We start from the raw sequence: 20,329 nt of genomic DNA, 5'->3' as shown, positions 1-20,329 counted from the left end.
GGGTTAGAATGAACCTCTTTATCGTAGGATTTTGATCTCATTTAATATTAATGACCACACAAACAAGATGACTTTCGTTCAGCTCATCATCCTTGAATGTGTCCAAATATTTCAGATATTAAAGTAAACCGTGTAATCCCGGCTGAGGGTTTATTGTACCAAGTAGAGAATTGTGGGTTGTGGACACACACATTTGTTTTCCTGTGTACCTCGTTTACCCTCATTACTCAACCTTCAAGCACATAAGCTGTATTGTTATTCGTTGCCCCTACTCATCATGTTCTTAGGCAGAATGCAAATCTCTTATCCTCTGGTTTGGCCGCAGTGGGGTTGTTTTTGTGTGTAGCTGTTAGTTGCACTGATGAAAAGACCACCTGCCATCCTCTGGCCCTTTGATTAGATTAAGAAGTCAAAGGGATGGATTAAATTGATATGACGCAGACTTGGCCCCCATGCAGCACTCACTGTGTCTTTATCAGAACTCTGATCTGAAGCTCTGGGCTCTGTACATCTTATATTAATTGAGGGTATGTCCCTCTAGTCCAGATGTGAATGTCAATCATTTTTTTATAAGAAAGAGGTTGATCTATTTTTGCTTCTAGATTCCGGTTATCACGTCGCTGAGGTCCTCGGATGTCGAGAAGGAGGAGAAGGTCAAGGGTGACCTGTGCTGTTTGCTCTTTAAGATAAGAAGTCTTTATCTCATCCAGAATATTAAAAAAAAGAAAAGCATGAAGCTAAGATTGCCTAAAAAGAAGAAATGACGACAATCCAATCAATAATATTATCATGCTAGCAGGTTTGTGAGGCTGCAGGCACAACGCATGGCGCTTTAAGCTAAATGCTAACGTCAGCATGCTAACAAGCTCACAAAGCAAAAAGTACAGCTAAATGTTATTTACTTAAGAAGACCATTATGTTGAAATTCTCTGGAGTCTACAGTCTTTTCAAAATAAACTTACTTACGGCTACATGATTAGTTGGTTATAGGGTAGGCCTAAGGGAAATATTGTATCGTACTTGGTTAGCTTCAGGAAAAGGTTGTCGTTTGGGTTCAAATAACTACGGAGGTTGTTATTAGGACATTAGGTGTCAATCACGGCGCATTTTTTTGGTAGGTATTGCTACAAATGCTGCACGAGAACTTAATGCATTCTGCCAGTGCACTTATTGCGCATGACCGGACTCTTCAACAAGGCTATGCAGACACAATTGTTCTATACTAACATGTTATATGCTAATATATGATACTGTTAGCTTCCCTCCCCAACGCTCTCATGGACTCGTCGTTTAAAAAAAGTAAAACAAGGAATTGGAACTCATGGTGTCGCTGGAGAATGGGTTAGGGGTTCACCAAAGTCTTCATCTCTTGATTATAAATATAAGATATAAAAACTACTCAAATGTGAAAAGATGAATAATAATATTAATATTAGAATCCTCAAAAGTTCCTTATGAAACTACAAGTTTGCTCTGTATACATCAATACCTCTCAAATATAGAGTTCACACAGAGTGAGGCAGTGCCACAAACAATTCAGGAGTTCCACCTGTAGCCATGACAACCGGAGATTTAATTTACTATACATACTATCCATCTGGAGATGAGATATTTATCTTTACTTATTTGAGAGAGCAAATTCAACACAGCTCTTTAATTTCAGGTACCAATCAATATTAATACATATTAAAATTAATAGCATTAAATACATTTTTGTGCAAAAAGAATGCAAATTGAATGGCAACTTTCTTTCCTTGAAACCCTTGAGTGTCCTTGAAATACAGTAGGGCATAATGTTTTATAGTACAAGACATGTAGGGCGCTCTTTTATTCCTGGACTGGCCTGCAACATATGCCTCTTTTTAAATAATTAACAAGCATAACCAGCAGAACTTGTTTGTAAGCATGCAATGCACTTTAGCATTTTATGATGTCTTGCATTATGCCTCCTTGAGTGAGTGTCTCTAATTCACCCCTAATAAAATGCACCAAAAAAAACAACTACTATTTAATATTACAGCTATGGTTTTGAATGCTAATGGAGTCTTGTCTTTTCTCAGGGATGGCAGCTCGCAGTTAAATGATATGCCGTCCATAGAATCCCCCCCCCCCAAAAAAAAGGCAGGAGGTCAAAACAGGGAGGAGGGGTGACACTACACTTTTTGTTTTGTGCATGCCTGTGTTATTTGTAGCTATAGAGGACAAGTCGCTCCTATTCTCATTCTAATTGCTCCCTCTCCGTTTCCCCCACGGCAGCTCCCGTTCCCAGAGAGAGGACCCGAGTCTCCCAGCCTCTCACTCAGCCGCAGCCACCCAGACAGAGAGAGAGAGAGAGAGAGAGAGAGAGATGGGGGGGTGGGAGGGAGGAGTCTAGTTGTGGAGCTCCATCCCCTGACTGTGTCTGCTATGTGATGTGAGTGGTGGAGCAAGAGAGAGAGAGAGAGAGAGCATGAGAGGGAGGGGGGGGGGAGGCAAGTGAGGGATTGAGAATAGATGGGCAGCGAGAAACCGTGCGAGCGAGAGAGGAAGAGGGAGCGCGAGTGTGCGCTCAGAGTCAGCAGCGGAGACACAGAAAGTCTACTTGCGCGCGTCAACAAGGGAGCGTGCGAGGCAGCGAGCGCTGACCACCGACAACTCTGAAGAGTGCACCACAGAAGAGGGGAGGAGATCCGTGGAGAGAGTGAGAGAAGAGGAAGAATCGGCAGAAGAAGAAGAAGAAGAAGAGACGGACTGAAGACAGAGTACCAGCCTGGTAAACGGAGACACCACTGAGGGACTGTAGCATCCGTCCCCCACTCCCCCCCCCCCCCCCCCCCCCCCCCCCCCCCCCCGAGCAGCACAGAGGAGCACTGTCTCATCTCGTGCATGTGTTTGTGCCTGCCAACTTCAATTTCACACTCGCCCACTGTTTTTCGTAGGTTTTGCCCTCTCCGCTCCACAGTCATGATCCCTCGGGTCCTTCTGCTCCTGTGGATCTCCGGACATGGTAAGTTTTTACCAGATTAAGTTGCTTATTCGACCCCCATCTCGCGTGCTTGTGACTGCTGTGCAGGTCGAACGGTCTCTCCATCTTGCTGTCGATGTCTGGAGTTGATCCTGCCATCGTTGGGGTTCACACGCTCGTGATAGAGCGCTCGCCCGTGTGTGCACTGTTGGGTCCGACGCCAAGCGAGAAAGAGGGGAAATTAGAGGGAAAAGGTCTCCGTGGCTGTGAATAGTTGCACTATTTTCCCATCAGCGGCTCATTGTCAGCTCCAGACAAGTTAAATACTTCCTATGCAGGCTTTATGTTCCTGTGCCACACATTGACACACCACAAACGATGCCCTTTAACCCTGGAGCCATTCAGTCAAGCGTTCACTCCTGAGTCACATTGTTTTGAAATGACAGACCTTCCTTGTTGAGTCCAACTACAGGGAGGGGGGGGGGGGAGTCTGGGGGTCTGGGCAAAAGAAAAGAGGGATAAAAAGTTCACGGTGAAGCGCTTTAGAAAGGCAGACCTGTGAGTAAAGCTTGGCATCTCCAGCCCCTTTTTGGACAGTACCCGCTGTTGTTGTTTCTATTCCTAGACAGGTTGCTTGTGGCCAGAATGAGGATGGATTAGTTGTTTCCCCGGCTTGCCACCAGGTGGTTGTCTTTGGAAGAGAATAGAGGTTGAGTAAAGTGCAGCAGAACTCTACCCTCTGTGGTGTCCGTGGGATTTGGATGAGACGGACGCGCGCATGCACGCACCCACCCACGCACGCACCCCCGCACGGGGCAGAATCAGACGGTGGATATTTGTCAGCTCCGAGTGGCGTGCCAGGCCCACGACCGGCGGCCCCCGGGTTTACGCTCCGCAGGGTTCAGGGGGGTCAATGACACAGCGGCCACCTCTCTTTCAAAGTGTGACCCCCGTGGCGTCGGACCACATTCTAAGGAGGGCACTGCATGAATGGATGTGTGTCTGTGTGTGTGTGTGTGTCTGTGTCTGTGTGTGTGTGTGTGTGTGTGTGTGTGTGTGTGTGTGTGTGTGCGTGCGTGCGCTTGTTTAGCTGTGTCCCCGAGGGAGTTGTAACCTTTTTCACAGAATAGGGCAGAAATCTGAGAATATGAGGTCTCAGTCTGTTGACACGTTGTGTTGAAACGTACATTTTCTCCGGGCATTGAACTCGGCCGTTCCACACGCTGATTTAACTATAAAAACACGACTATAAAAATTTGTATTTTCCCTCAACCATAGCAAGATCCACGTTTGAGGTCCTCGTGAATATATGAACAAAACACTCTTCATCAAACACAACATTCTGCCGTGATTACACTTTTCCGCTGGCTCATTTTTCATTTTTAAATTGATAACATCAGCACAGTGCTAATTTGAAACTGGTTCCCCCCCCCCTCCCGTCCTTATAACGGGTGTCGATCTCCTTTTGTTTCAGCTGCATTATCCGTTTTCTTTTATCGACTTGGGTACGACTGTGTGTGTGTGTGTGTGTGTGTAAGCGTGTGAGCTGTCCCCCCACCACCCCCACAGACTGGACAGAGTACAAGGCAACTGGAGCTTTCTCTCGAGGTCGTGGCCTTCGTTACGGGGCAGTTACAGTACATCAGCCACGGTACTGAGGCTGCTTTGCTCTATTCTCTCCCTCTTTTTTCACTGTCAAAGTATTTCTGTTCCATCTGTGCGTACTGTGACGCAGGTATACACGCGATCAGTCATTAGTCCCTTCTACGCTCTGCGAGGCATCTGTTGAGTATCGTAGCCACAACTTATTTCTGCTGTATTTCCCGGGCTTTATCCATTTCTCGCTCGTTTATTATTCCCACGAATCACGCCCTCGTTATATTATAAATGCAAAAAAATATAATGCAGATGGATTTAGCTCCGGTAACAGGAACAACTAACGCCATATCTACAACTGGAATGAGAAGGGATTGCTGTGTATTTCAGCAGTTAGTTATTACCATAAAATAAAATGCTTCTTTCCCCGCCAGGTAAACAGGGGATAACAACCTTCTCTATGCGTACCTCTGAGGAATAAAAAAAAAAAGAAAAAAGTGCTTCCCCTGTAGCTTACTGTCGTTGAACAAATTACGGGTCTGTTTATGTGCAGAGTCGGTGTCAGCAAAAAAAAAAGAAAAAAACCTGCAGAAAACAATTTCGTTTTTTATGAACAGGGGGACAGAGGGGAGTTGTGGCCATGGCAGTCATATACTTAGACGCAGTTATCCTCCGAGAGCGCCAGAGCAGACGTAGAGGAATGAGACAATGAGCAAGAGAGAAGAGGCGATGCATATGCAGAGGCGCTGGGCACTTCAACTTTGGACTGGAGCAAAGAAAAAAAAAAGAGACAGAGGGAGATTTAGAAGCAGGGAAGTTGCTGCGAGACGCTCGCTGTGCTGTTACCTCATCCAGGGCACCTTTTTTTTCTATCGCCATCACTTCTCCTGCCAGTGACAGATGACACAGCACCAGTCACGAGGATCAGGGAGACGGTGTCTAGGGGACACGCTCACCTCAGGCCAAACTTATCCGGGACCTCGTCCATCTCCTCGACACCACCTCTTACCCATTTTCCTCACATCTGATCTTTTTTTTTTTCTTTCTTTGAGATGCACTGTGAATGAGAACTGGAGCCTCAGTCAGGGGGGGTGGGTGGGGGTGGGAAAGGGTAATTTATGTGAGAGCATGATGTCCCGGTGGAGGAGGGGCAGTTTAAGAATAGTCTCGTCCTGGATGTGCCAGGCTCTGAAGGAAATGTGCTTGAGAAAAGTCACACATTGTCATTGTTAAGTGTATAGGCTCAGCTCCCCCCCCCACCCCTCTGCCTCTTTTCCTTCTGAGTCTGTCTTTTCCTCTGTTTTTCTTTCTCTGAATGACACCTTGTGAAATGTATACGCAAACTGTCTCGGCCACGGGGTTTTTGGTCCACTGTCCATTACATCTTGACTGTCTGTCCTCGACTCAAGGTTTGCCCACTAGGGGCAGTGCTGCAGCACAGGAATGAGATCCCAATCTTCCTAAAAAATCTCCCCCTGTCCAATCGCCTTCATTAAATTCCAGCGCCTCGTGTCAGAACCCCCAATTTCACCCCCCCCCCCCCCCCCCCCCCAGCCAGACTAAGCTGTTTCCTAGTCCTGGAAAGCATGTCTTAGCACCCCCAACAGCCCCTATTTCATTTACTGCTGTCTATTAACTGCTGACTGAAGACTCTAAATCCGCTTTTCATGGGCGAAAGGCTTTGATACATATTTCTCAACCAAAGTATAATTAAATGTCTTTCCAATGTCATGTCTGGATTTTTTTTTATAGACGGAAAAATCATTCTCACTTCTCCAAAGGAAAATGGAAAAAAAGAGATACAACCCCATTAGGTTGCACAACACTAATACCAATCTTCAGCCTCCTTATTATGAATAGTTATATGTAAGCAGGACACAGTTCAGTCTTATGGACATATTCTGATCATGATGACTCAGTGGTATTGATTTATCCCCGTTCTATCGGAAATCTAACACCAATGTACATTTTCTTGCATGTTGTCATATTTACAACCCAAGTAAGATGACTTAAAACCACAGAACACAGACTAAATATGTCTATATTCAGACGGTACACGCCTGGTAAGAAACACCAACGTGTCCTTTCCCGTGCGTATGACTGGCCCTCACCACACATGGCAGTTGGTATGAGTAATGCTAATCCTGCCTGGATTATGCCATACAAACACTGTGAGTGACAGATGATGCCATCAATTCCTGATGGGGCCCAGTGGCATGCAGTTTGTTTTCTTGTTTGTGCTTCATGTCCCATCAAGGCTCGCCAGCTTAAGTCACCTCAGCCGCTGTGACCCCTGCTCATTTCTGTGCCACGATAGATTAAGCCCCCTGTAATCCCCCTGAGCCGAGTGCCCTGTTGGATATTTATGGTAATAAGTAAACATATGAATAAATAATCTAAGAGGCTGCTTCTGGACAGCTCCAACTTGTAAGTCCCAATGTTTGGCAGTGGTTGTTCGCAACAACGAGATATGCCTTTTTCCAAGAGAAATCTGCTTTTTGGCTGAGACTTTTATTGCACTAGATAAATATATCAATACACAAAGAGATATAGGCATGTGTTCATGTAAGAGCGCAACCTTTCAAATGTTTCAGTGGCTGGCAGTGCCAAGTTAAAAAATGTCTGAATTTGAGTAAGCGGAGTATATCCGGCGACTGCAGTACTGGATGAAAGCCTCAATTGGAGTCTGTCAGGATTCAGGTCAGCCAGGGAAGGGACTATGATTAGTTTGGTGTTCTTGGAAAACCAGGCAATGATCTGCTTCCTCTCATGCAGCCAGTCAACAAAATCAAGCTGTTTACGGTCGGGCTTCATTATCCATCTCGAAGACTCTCTTACCAGCCCCAACAGTTTTCTTTAGTACCAACCAATCAACCCCCAAGCGCCTCATCTCCTCTCTCTCCCTGAGACCCTGCTGCTGGATCTCATTCCTCAGGGATGAATTTATCCAGATTGGAGCACTCAGCAAAAGGGGCATTATCTCGGATTACATGTTCGTCGGGACGGCAGTGTTAAGTAATTCAACCAGATGCTGTTGTGATCACTGGGTCACCTGCAGCAGGCTGGGCCGGCGGGCTGCACTTCTGCATTCTTTTATTGACATACCTCCATCCATCTGAGACAGGTTATGACAGGAAGGGAGATATAGTTGGACCTTTTTTTTTTTTTTTTTTTTTTAAAGAAACGGGTTAATGTGGGGAAATTGTGTCAGAAGCCCTTTCTAACCCGCAGTCGGGATTTTATTTGGTAACAGATTATGGGATGGATTAATGGCTTCTAAATTGCAGTTTAATGCACATGAAACAACAAGCAGAGCGACTAAAGTCGGCTCCGCGGGGCTGTGTGTTAAGTTGTGGGGGTGCTGTGACTAGAGTCGTGGTGGATCATACTTATTTTTCCTTGGAGAGGACAAAGCAAACGGGGCTTAAAGAAAGAAGAAAAAAATTAAAATGTTGGTGTTTTTAGCTCGACTGTGTCTATTTTCTGCTAATCCCATTCCTGCCTCGCCGAGGATTTGATAGATAGAATTTTTAACTCGCTACTGGGATCTGTTGAACAAGGTGGGTTCAAACCGTGTAACAATACAAAGTTTTCTCCTTTCTTGTCAAAACCCTACTTTGCAAAGCTGAGCCATTATAAGATTTTTGTTCAAGATATTCATGCTGAGAACATTTTCATTTTGTCTTACTTTCAGCCCTCACATTTATTGTTTCTCCCTACAGGGTTGTGTCGATTAAATTGTTTTAAAATATGTATCATATCGAGCTAAAAACCAATATATTTTACAAAATGCTAACTCACTAACAAACAAACAGTGGTTTTGAAATACAAAACACCATTAACATGATGCCCTTTGTTTTGCAAATACAAAACATACCTAACAAAAACAACATATTGCCAATGCTTGAGAAACAAATATATCTTACAACTACAAAACAAACACGATGGTTTATTGTTTATGAACAGGCAAACCTTCATTTCGCTTATCAAATTCATATCTTTTTTAACTTATAAGATATTGCTAATGTTATAAAATCTGGCTAATGATCTTGCTAAAGTAGTCAAGGCTCCATTTACCTGCAAGATTGTCAAAATAAATACATTATTAAAGGTACTGATGTGTCCTTTTTGAGAGGTGAAGCAATGGATTGTCATATATATATATGTATATATAGGTTTGATTTGTTTATTCTTCAAATAATTGTAACTCTAAAATCTGTCTTGCATTATTTCCCAATGTAATTTAAATACAAACTGATTTCATGAAGATCTGGCTCGAGATTATTTTGCGGCGTTTGGAAAGCAATGCTCTTCTCTTCTTGTCGTTATGAACCATATTCTCCTTTTATAGCTCATCTACTTTGTAGCCTTGTTAATAAATGCAACTGACATTGCACAACTCCTCTTTGCTTTAGAAGTTCGGAGTAATGTAATGAAGTCATGAACTTTAATACTGATGCCTATACTGTATATGACCTCTATAAGTAGACCATCAGCAAGAATATTTTCTATTTCTATATAGTTATTATTAATGCTTGTTGTCGGTGCCCCCTGCCACCCGATAACTCCTCCAGGTCAGGCTCCAGCAGGTCCTCTGGCTCCATAGTTTGACCTTGTTTATGAGTTATACTGTATAGAGGCATTGAGCTGAGTAAAAAAGTATTCATAAACACAAGTTCTGCTATTGTTAGTGCACGTTGGTTATCATGCAGCGTTGACACCACCATAATTATAATTATTAAAAGCATGTTAATTCTGAGAGTCAATGATGTTAAACTATATATTTACCTTTGACGAAAATCTAGATTAAAGCTAAGAGTTGTGATGTTTGTACTAAATCAATCGTTTATCTTGTTACCGTTAAACTGTTATACATTCATTGCCATACATACAAGTTGCGGGTTGCTGTGACATGTCATATCTGCCAACGTTTGTATGTGGCGAAAGTTTAAATATGAAGATAATACAGTGACATACGTATTATCTTGGGAGAAATACAGTTTCACTAATAATTGACAATATCTAATTGGATTACTCAGCGTGTTAAATCACACAGAATTGATTGAAATTACGACCGCGTATGTAAACTTGGGTCAGTGCTGCTTTATGTCGGAAAGGTCAAGGTTTATGACTTGTGCCTGATTAATGTTGTCGCTCTGGCCGAGTCGTATGCTGAGCACATGCGCGCTCCCTCATTTTTGAAACGCCGTCACTTGTGTACGTTGTGGCTGACGCGCGGTCAGCAGCGTGCACGGATCCCACGCGGAGAGCTTTCCCGTCGCCGCTTGTTAACAGGAAAAAACCTGCCTGCCAATCGGGCTCATCAGTACGTGCAACACGCGCACGCATACTTTGACTTGTCCCGGCCTCTGGGAGAGACGCTCGGCGTGCAGTAAATCACATGCCGGTCGCTGACCGCGTGCAGCACAGTTGCTGCTGCCCCGCGTCCCGTTGGGTGTCCCGCTATTACATTTGCGAGTAAACCGGCGAGCCGATGCGTCGGCGTGATTGTGAAGGGGCTTTTAGGAAGGAGCGCTGGCAAAGATGCATGTGGTGCTTCAGCACAGGAGGCACTTGAGGAATTGGGTTGCTGATCTAATAACGACTTACTGGTGTTTGACGGAAGGTTTCTGGGACAGCTCAATATTGCACGGGGATAAAGTCGCCCATCGTCTCCTCTGGCCCTGTTTTCTCCCCATCACTTCCTCTGCTCCTCACTGTCCCAATGTTCTCACGCTCGAAGGTTCATCACAGTGGCTCCTACACGTGTGTGTGTGTGTGTGTGTGTGTGTGTGTGTATGCATGTGAATGAGTGTGCTGCCGTGTCACGATAATTACAGCTGCAAGCCCTGAATGGCAATATAAATGCAAATCAGCCTTTTAACGTGTACACGCAGAATCAGGGGAGGGAGAAGCTTCTCACCTGTGGATGAATGCGGATGTCTCTCTGCCCGCCATTACAACTTCCCACCATGTTCTATAAGCGACGATGTCAATAGATCGCATGTACAGAACCTCCATTTGTCGAGGCTGTCGCATGTGCCATGGTCTCCGATATAATAAAGTCACACACTTGGAAAGAGTTGTAAAACACCCGAGTGTGTGTTCGACACAGGCAAACGCTACCGATGTGCATCCGGCACATATTAGTGTGCCTCCATTTCAGGAGATTCATCTAAATTGTGCTCAGCAGTGCTAAATGCTAGGGCCTCGACAGCTTCTATTTTATAAACGGATAAGAAAATAGTTCCCTCCATGGTAGCAGACACCAATAGTCAGAGGCACGGCTCTTTGAAAGGCTATTTGATCTGGCACTGAAACCAAACAATGTTTTATTCAGGGAAGCACATCAGACACAATAGCAGCACAAACTTGCTCTTGATTGAAGCCAAAAACTTTTGAAATCCGCAAAGGGGGGAATGTGAAGCTTTGAAAATGAAAAAAAAAAAAACTCTGCCACCCTCCCCCAACTCTCCCACACACTATGTAGATGTGCGTGCTTTTTTTTTTTTTTTTTCACCAGATGCCAAATGAGGCTTTGAGCCACCTGCCTGTCCCACTAAGACAATCGGGGCAATCGGGAAGAAAGGGCCATTCACCAGTGACGATGGCAAAATGTTACCATAGGAGCCAGACACTGCCCTGCATACGACCCCCCTCCCCCGACAAAACCCTCTTTCAACACCACTGATCTTGGCACCGTGCCAACCCGGCTCCTATCTGTGTGTCTGTTGAGGGAATGTATCACCAGTGGCAGGGAGACTGTGACACGGGGTGCTTTGGTTTGCGTGTTGATAGAAAATCCCTCTATTGGACCCAGATGAATTCAGCGTGAGCCCCGTGGCTCTGTGTCATAACAGTTGTTTACGAGGCAAAGCTTCTTCTGGCACAGCCATCCCACAAGAAGACATGCATTGAAATACACATAGACTCTCACACACACACACACACGTTATATACTTCACTCGCATTACCAAAGAGCAATCTGCCAGAGCACAATAACGGATAAGAAACCCTTAAGTGTGTGAGCAGTGAGGGCTGAACAGTATTGGTTGGTTCTACAGCGTGCTACAAATTAGGATTTGTATTGATCCTCCAACATTAATATATCCTTATATAAGAAAATAGCTGTATTGATTGCCAGCCTGTGAGTCTGATGTTTCTTTAATATGGTACGGCTGGGATTCACTCTGCCCACTTTATTGTGCAGACTATTTTTACACGCACTAATAATGTGGTGCCACAAGCAGGATCAGCTAAAGGCAATCCTTAGATATATACCAATGCTCTGGGTCCCTGCAACACTGCACCTCCCAGTGCCTCCTCTCTTAAGTTCTTTTCTTTTTTTTAGTTGTGTCTCTTGGAAGTGATGTCAGAAACCTGATAAAATAAACAAAGTGAATTAAAGTGTGCAGTGATTAATTTTTTAGATGCCACTCCAATATTCACTTTGCTGATTTGGAGGTTGAAGAGCTCTTGTCGCACTCTGATTTTTATTTTATTTTATCAAGTGCAATTTAATATTGTGGAGGCTGGCCCAGGCACTTAAAAAAAAAATGCTAATGCACGTTGCGGAATTTAAATGATTTGCTATCCTTTCAAATCTGTTGGCAGGGGTTTCAATCTGGCTGGCGTCCTGGGGGGGGAATTCACAGTGGTCATTGCTCAATCCCTCTGGGACATTAGTGCAAATCACAAAGGAGCGCAGAAGTCATTTCAGTTTTCCACTTTCCTTTGGCCGCCGCCCAATGCTAAATGGCATCGGACTGGCTCGTAATACTGGGCAGGGCAACCCTCTCGCCTCCCCTCGGTCTCTAACCTTTTAAACCTGATTTAATCAAATCAAATTACCACCGTGCAGACCCAATTGGAGACAACCTGAAGTCCAACAGTCAAGGAAGCAGAAGGCCTCGGGGTGAACCGAGGGCAAGGCCATCCATTACTTCCTGTGCAACCAAGAGCACAGCGACACACAAAATGCCTGCGGTGCGCGATGATGAACAGACTCCTCATCAGAAATTGGATTAGAGTGGCAAGAGAGAGTGCCCTAAAAGCCATGCGCAGTTTATTGAAGCCTTATCGAAAGCGATAATGTTACTAGAGACAGGCCTGTGTAATGACTGATAAGTGCAAAGCGCCCTAATATCAGGCGAGATGGGTATGGTGGATAGGCAGATCTGCCATGGTCAACTCATCTTCTTTTAAGAGCAGGACGTAGGACCAGGGGATAGTTACAATGAAATGGACTGTCATGGTCGCCCATCGTCACAGGTGTATCTAGCTTAGAGAGGCTCAGCGCTCAGGTTCACTGCAATCTAGGTTCCATTTCATCGCTGATACCCATAAGGGGTTTTGGGGAAAATAGAAGGAGTGTTATTGCTGAGATTTGTAGTCTCTCTGAACGCACTGATCTCTGCAGTGGTTGGGTTTGTGATATGTGAAATCTATGTCTGACCATGCACGGTCTCTATATATAACATTCTTTATCTCGGGGAATGTAAGACGCTCACTACTGATGCACAGACAATAGAGTGAGAAGTAAGAGGAACATAGAAAGTACATCAGAGGGATTTCATGGTGTCTTTGTGGGGCGAAAGCAAAGCATTTAGGTACAATATGATCTAATTTCTTCAGGATGACTAGAGGATTTTCCTCCTAGCAGAAATGCAATGTTATCTCACAATGGACAGGATGATGGTGATGACAACACAATGCCTTCCAAGGTAAACAAATATATCCAGCGCTCGGGAAAGAAAGTAAGGAGAAGAAAGAACGACAAAAGAAAGGAAAAGAAAGGAAAATAGAAATCTCTAAAGGGAGAGCATTCTTGTACCAAATTGAACATATCTGCGTCTTGCAGCCTGTAATCCTTAACGCCGGCGTGTTTGTTCTCTCGCTAGAATATTTGCGCACATGTGCAAAGAAGCACAAATGCGATTTGTTCCTCACTTTTTGTATGCTAATTTTATTACTTCATATTGTTCGACCATTTTAGTCTAAACTGATTTTGGTTCACACTACTTCATAACTGCTTTCCAATGGAAACACGTATTAGAATAACGAGGTAATATATCGGATGTTCAGGGGTGTCACCGATCCCCCCCCCCTCAAAACCTCCAGTCCTACACCTCCTGGCCCCTAAACTTTCCCCAGGTTGCGAGCGTGAATTATTAACAAGGTTTTCATTAAAAAATGAAATGTGCTTAGACTCAGCAGAAACTCCAACGCAGAATAATTTTAAACTATCTCATGCGTTTATGTTGGATCTCCTGCAATCTCCTCCAGATGGGTGCGCTCAACATTAAGCGGAGAGTTCATGGCTTGTCGTCAATTCAATACATTAGACCTAAATTGACGAGTAAAAAACTATGCGATCTGTCCACAGTTATTCGTATTCTATTGTGTATATACAGTTTACATGTTTTGCACATTTTGTTGTGTTTACATTTCATTTAATTTAATTTCCTTAATACACACTGCACAGTTATTTGTATTCTATTGTGTATATATATTTTATATATATATATTTTTTTTTTATTTTGTATATATCTGTCATCCCTGTTCTTATATTTTATTTTATGTGTTTAGTTTATTTAGGCTATTCCATTTGGTGTCGGGCCAAGTGTTGGGCACTACTATGACAACAAATTTCCCCTTGGGGATTAATAAAGTATCTATCTAATTTCTAACATTGCATTTATAAATACAGCTGTAATTAATATGTATTCTGACCCTTTAGATTCATCAACAATAGTGATATGCCTTCTCGCTGGCATTAGCTTCTGCGGGTCTGGGGATTGGTATTGTTGTTGTTTACTCCAAAGCAGACATCTTTTAGCTTCTCCCTCAGCTCTGATCCTTTTGATCAGCACCTCCATATTGGATATAAAATGGGGAATGAACAGCTCTGCAATACAAGTGACTTTCAGAGTTCTCTAACTCTTTGAAGGCTGCCAAACAAGTGTCTTTCATCTCAAAAACCAGCAGCTGCCTTGTACAAAAGAAGAGCAGGACAAAATGAGAGAGAGGCAGTATCTAGGGCTGGGAAATGAAATAGTGAAGATTGTGGGGTCTCTTTGTGAACACATTTTCCTCTAAAGCCTCCTGTGAGGGAAATGACATGCACTTCATACAGCATTGATAGGCGGGCATCTGTCAAACATCCTGAACCTGGAGTAGGGTGAGAACAAGAAGAAGGAAGGAAAAAAAAAAAGAGGAGATTTAGCAAGCCAAGCAGACTGTTTGCTTTCCTTCCCATCGGTAATGAGGTGACACACCAAAAATGTGTTGCATGCATGGATGGGCCTCAACAGGTAATGCAGAATGAATTTCACAGACACACTAATGCTCTTGCAATCTGCCTCTTAATTTGATTAAGCTCATTTTTTTCCTTCTTCTACCGAGAGCCAATACATCCGTCTTCTGTCTCAGCATACATTTGTTTATCATGCTTTTGAAGACGCTGACGCTCACATATTGATTTGAGCAACACACATCCTGACCATTATGCATGTGTGGAGGGAGCAGAGCTGGGAGTGAATTAAACAGAAACAATTGGCAACAATGGAGAAAGAAAAAAAAAATAGAGGCTTATACTCCCGGAATCTGTTATCCTTGAATTAATGATGGAACAGGAGCAGTAGTGTCCCCCCACTGAGACATGAACTAGATTTCAACCGAGAGCTCCCTGGAGGTGAGGGCCGGCATCTCTCTGACAGGACATCTGGTCCCTGAGCATGGCCACCAGGGGGTCGATGTCGCCACCTTAATTGTAACGTCTCCCTCTTCCGCCCTGTTACAAAACTAGGGCAGCTTTCCATAAAAGGAGAAGGGGAAAGGGGGGGGGGGCAGCCTCCATTTGCTGGTCCGTGTCGGCATGCCACATCATTTACAGCTGACAGCTCTAATAAATTACAGCAACAGATCGCTGTGAACAAACAAAGCTTAATGGAAATAAAGTGAGAATTATCAGCCAAGATATAAAAGGAAAAGAAAATGCATTAGATTAGTGCAAAGAGGGTGGATGAAAGGATGTCAGGCCCCCCATAACACACGCATTAAATGAGCAAATTGCCACTTTGAGAGATAGGAAATGTTTGGTACTCATTGCGGCTTCTGTTGAAAATGGAGAATAATGAGAGAATCCTTAAGCAGACCCATCACAAGTCCTCAGAATCCCCCCCCCTACGTGGTTCCCCCCCCCTCTCTTTGTTTTCCCTTCTGGAAAAAAGAAGAAAAAAAACCCTGAAAACTGCGGATCGTTCTGCTCTGTAGGACCCTTACTCCATCAATTCAGCCAGGCCAGAGAATGCCTTGAAGCCTATGTCGTTAAAATGCTTAGACATGTGGAAGAGGACAAGAAGAGATGGGAGTAGGGTGAAGTGGTATGTCGGGGGAAGCAATTGTCAGGTGCAATCAGTTTGAAAGCTGTCCATTTAGAGTCCTCTGGAAGAAAAGGCAGGTCAGAAAGTGTCCAAATGGACCGTTCGAACTTCGTGACTTTGTCTTGGGGAAAAAAAAAAAAAAAGAAACACGAAATGTGTAAATTCCAAGAAGAAGTACGACCTGCATGAGAGCCCCTTCAGAAATGCGAACTGCCAGGTGCACAGTAAGTGTTGTTAAACCTGATTTAAAAGAATGAAAGCTCCCAGCTCGGCCAAGTGAACACACTTGCCTCTGAGTCATATCCATTTGATAGAATACATGCAAAGCTAATTAAAGCCCTCCAAGGTGAGTTTAATAACTTGGCACCATGGGCAGTTAAGACCAATCATAGATTATCTTGTGACATTAAATACAGGCTTCCGCAATCCATTAAATTATTATTATATTTTTTTGTATAATGAATTAAAAAAAGATCTGATTTTGAATTGATTGAATTGTATTCCTAACATTTAAATTAGTTTTTTTTATTTTTTATAAAAGTCTTTCTGCCCACGTTTAATCGGGTCCCAAAAGAAGAGCGACTGCGGCAGGGGGATTGCCATTTGGCTCTTCCAGAAGAAAAAGAAAACATTTTTTTTTCCCCGTTCTCAGTGGAGTGGTTGAAGATGCTGAATTAAATAATGAAGGCTCTGAGCCCTGCGGGGAGGTCCTTAACCGTGGCTGAAGTTTTCTCTAGCACACTTTGTTAGCCAGGATGTATTGGACGTGAGCCAAGGCTAGCCGGCAGCACGGACGTAGAAATCCCATTGCTTCTGTAATGAGCTCTGAAAAAGAACTCGAGAGGTCAGACGCCACGAGTCTCTGATGAAAGCTAATTGAGAATGTCACTCAATAACAATAAACCAATAAGCAGAACTGCTTCCTCTTCATGTGCGCGGGAGCTGTGTTTGGGTAAGCACTCATGGTGGAGCCAGGAGGGTATCTGGGGGAAGAGAGGTGTGAGGCGTAATGCGTGTGCCCTGGGGTGGGAGGGGGGGGGGGGGGGGGGGCACTGTACATCCTGAATTTTCAAGCCCGCATTTTGTGTGTATTTCTGTCTTTGCGTGTGTACCTGTGTGTGTGTGGGCGTGTGCTCCGCGGAGTGTGTGCACTTTGTGTGTCTTTCGTGCGGATGCGTGTGTGAGTGTGAAGAGACCACGGAGGGCCATCCAACAGAGAGCACTGCATTTCTTTTTTCTCGAAAAGGTGCCACAATGAGTTTGTCACAGAGAGCGTAAACCTGAGGAGAAAGGGACTGCGGAGAGAGAGAGAGACTTTCCCCAGGCACCTAGAGACTGTCAGACTGATTAAGTCACACGGCTGCAGTAAGAGTTGGGGGGGGGGGGAAACTGAACCAGAGCATGCTAGGGGAGAGTAGTATGACAGCGACGAAATAATGAAATAAATAGCCGCATGTAAGTATGAACAGGATTTCATGTCACATGTGCACTTTCTTATACCTGACCCCCGGAGACTCACGCCGGCACACCGCACACCAGCGTGCATCCCATCCTCCCACCCCCGCAGCTTCCTCGCCCTCAGGCGACATAAAGCAGGTCAGGGGCATCTTAAAGTTCACGAAATGCAACATGACAGGACGGCTCTAACATATGCCTGTGTGACAGTGAAGCAAATAGATGACTGACGGCGGACATGTTTTAAGGGAAAAGAGAGGAAAATGCGGTATAACTAAGACTAAACGTACCTTTCTCTCCCTTTCCGTAATCGTGCTTTACACGTCTTTTGTTGACGCACAAAAACAAAAAAGGTCAAAAGTTGGATGTTTTAACGTGAGAATGTATGGCTCTACACCTATTTCTGAAATATAAAAAAAATACCAGCCCATTCGCAGGCCTGTCACTGCTGCTGTTTGTGTCAGAAATGCCAAGGACCTCGGTGCCCCGGAGAAAGAATGGCAGTCTATTACAGTGCGCCACGTGGTCGAATCATCCACCAGACTAGCTGAACTCTTGTTTTTAGTTCAGGGGACCCTGCTCTGAGATGCCTTACTCACTCTCTATCTCTCTCTATCCGCCACTCTCTGCCACGCTAAGGAGCTGTGCAGACGTGTTGGTATATAGCAGAAGGGCAGCATCATTAACAGTACTGAAGGCTACGCCGCGTAGAAAACTTTTAGCACAAAGTACAAATGAGACAAGAGATGTGGAATGGCTTCCGGTAATGCCCTCGGTAAAGCCAGGTGCGTGGTTGATATTGCTCACATGCTGCACAATGTTTTTTTTTTTTTTAAATAGGCTGCCATCTCTACTTAGTCCTCCCACGACTGGCCACCCCCATACTGAAATTAGCATCACTCGTCCTCTCCTCCACAGTCCCACTGCCTATGCCAAAGCACAATCTAAAACACCTCTAGCGTCAACTACTAATTGCCCAGTATTCGAGGAGAGAAGAGGGCTCCCTGAATTAAGAGTCATTTAGCGAGACGCTGAGTTCAGCGCGGCGCCGCGTTGCCTACGAGCTTCTTTTCTCTGCCGTCTGCATGGAGCTCGAAAAAAAAAGAAAAAAAAGTGCGCCGGCGAATGAAAAACGGGGGCCCTCTCAAACACTATGATGCAAATTCAAAAAACCTGCGCTCAAGCCACGGCAGAACAAAACAGCGCAGTTAATAGGGTTCAAAGTATTCCGTCAGACAAGAGAGAAAAGAAGAAGAAGAAGAAAAAACAACTACCTTTTGTGAGCGAGCGTGGCAAAATCAATGTGTACTAAACAGCGCTTTGGTCTTCGGACAGATTTTAATTTGTCAGACAAGAACTTGATTCAGCCGTGTTGCTTTCAAAGGGAATTGAAACGGATAGATTTCTCAGTATTGAGGAGAATAGCAGGATGTTTCCACCCCCCCCCCCCCCACACCCTACACACACACACACACACACACACACACTGGTGCAAACAATGGGGGCAGTGTGCACTTTTGATCAAGGGCATGATGTTGATGACAATGAGAAATCTGCAGGCTTGTCCCAAGAGTGTTGTAACCCTACCTTCAAAGTGCACTTGTTTTCCCTACCCAGCATGCTCTTTGTCTGCTGCTTCCTTCAACCGTGTCGACTGGATCTTTTTATTTGTCGACATCAGTCGGCAACACCCAACGAAGCATCACGGAACCCAAACGGCTCATTACGCGTTTTGACGACATTTTTGTTCAACTCGCAACGCAAACAGACAATTAAACAAACAAACAAACAAGCAAATTAATTCTGTATTAAGTATTCATACGTGTGTTGTGAAAAGTTTAACTGTGCATCGCTGAAGTAATAGTGCAACTCGATGACTGTGATGAGTCCTCATGGTGTCGTTTCGGATATGTGTCCACGCGCGGATGTGTTTTTAGAGGAAATGTGATCAGTGTTAGAGGCCAATTCCTCATTCTGGTCCATCTCCAGTTTTCTTAAGGCCATCCACTGACACTTTATCGTGCCCTCTGTCTCAGCGAGACGGGCGTGAAGAGCAATGCTATATGACTGGTCTGGGACCAACCCCAATGCTGTGGCTGGGTCAGGGTCTGGGCCAGAGACGCCAGCTGGGTCCCTCTGCCACTTGCAATACATACTTGATAGCATCACACAACTGCAGACAGCTTGTGGGGGTCATAGCGACGGACACTTGTAGACCACTTTGATTATATCACAGAGTTCCCTGATCTCTCTCTCTCTCTCTCTCTCTCTCTCTCGACTTTGTATTTAATTGGAAATCACCTCTAACAATAGCCCGGTCACTCTAATTAGGCAGATAATGTGTATCGGTGTCTTACGATTGAGTCTTGTGGTTTGAACATATAGAAGCTTAATTAGGAAGCTTTCCAATGTGCATGCCTTAAATGAGCCCTTAATTAAGACTCCCATTAGGCTACAAGAGCTTGCAAATTAGTGGATCCTCAAATATAAAGATATACGTTCTTGGATGTTCTCGGCCTTCGTCATGGGAGGCAGGTGTCAGCCCACTGAAGTGTTTATTGCACTACGGATTGGAAAATTACAATACGAAAAAAAATAAGCAACAACAAGAAAAAATGTTTACATGATTAACATTAATCATCTAGAATTGAGAGGCACCGATGATGATTGAAAGCTTTAATCTGTTTACTAGAGAAAGTGAGCCTGTAGATATTATTCAATAAAACACACAATGCATTGCAGGAATCGAACCGCAAGCAGATGACAAAAGGCTTTTCACCCCTTTTTGAGCATGGATATGCTCGAAAACGCAGTTCCTGACGGACATTTTCCCGTTCGGTTTTGCGGTCCATTATCATGCAGTGTTGAAATTATGGGCTATTGTGGATGAAAAGTCTAGGGGGAACACCAAAAAGCCCAATCTTGCCACTAGTTGTTAAGATAAAGTGTG

The 20,329-nt window shown here is 44.3% G+C and overlaps 1 protein-coding gene across 1 annotated transcript in view; it reads left to right on the top strand.

Annotated features, from left to right (window-relative positions):
• The first annotated feature begins 2,865 nt into the window (after positions 1-2,865).
• kirrel3b (kirre like nephrin family adhesion molecule 3b) overlaps positions 2,866-20,329 on the top strand; it is a 150,427-nt gene continuing 132,963 nt past the window's right edge. The window contains 1 exon segment of the mRNA XM_034548647.1: positions 2,866-2,986. Within this exon segment, the coding sequence (XP_034404538.1) occupies positions 2,866-2,986 (121 nt within the window).

Source organism: Cyclopterus lumpus, chromosome 13 (genome assembly GCF_009769545.1).
Source record: "Cyclopterus lumpus isolate fCycLum1 chromosome 13, fCycLum1.pri, whole genome shotgun sequence".
NCBI classification, from domain to species: Eukaryota; Metazoa; Chordata; class Actinopteri; order Perciformes; family Cyclopteridae; genus Cyclopterus; species Cyclopterus lumpus.
This window is presented reverse-complemented; position numbering and strand designations above follow the sequence as displayed.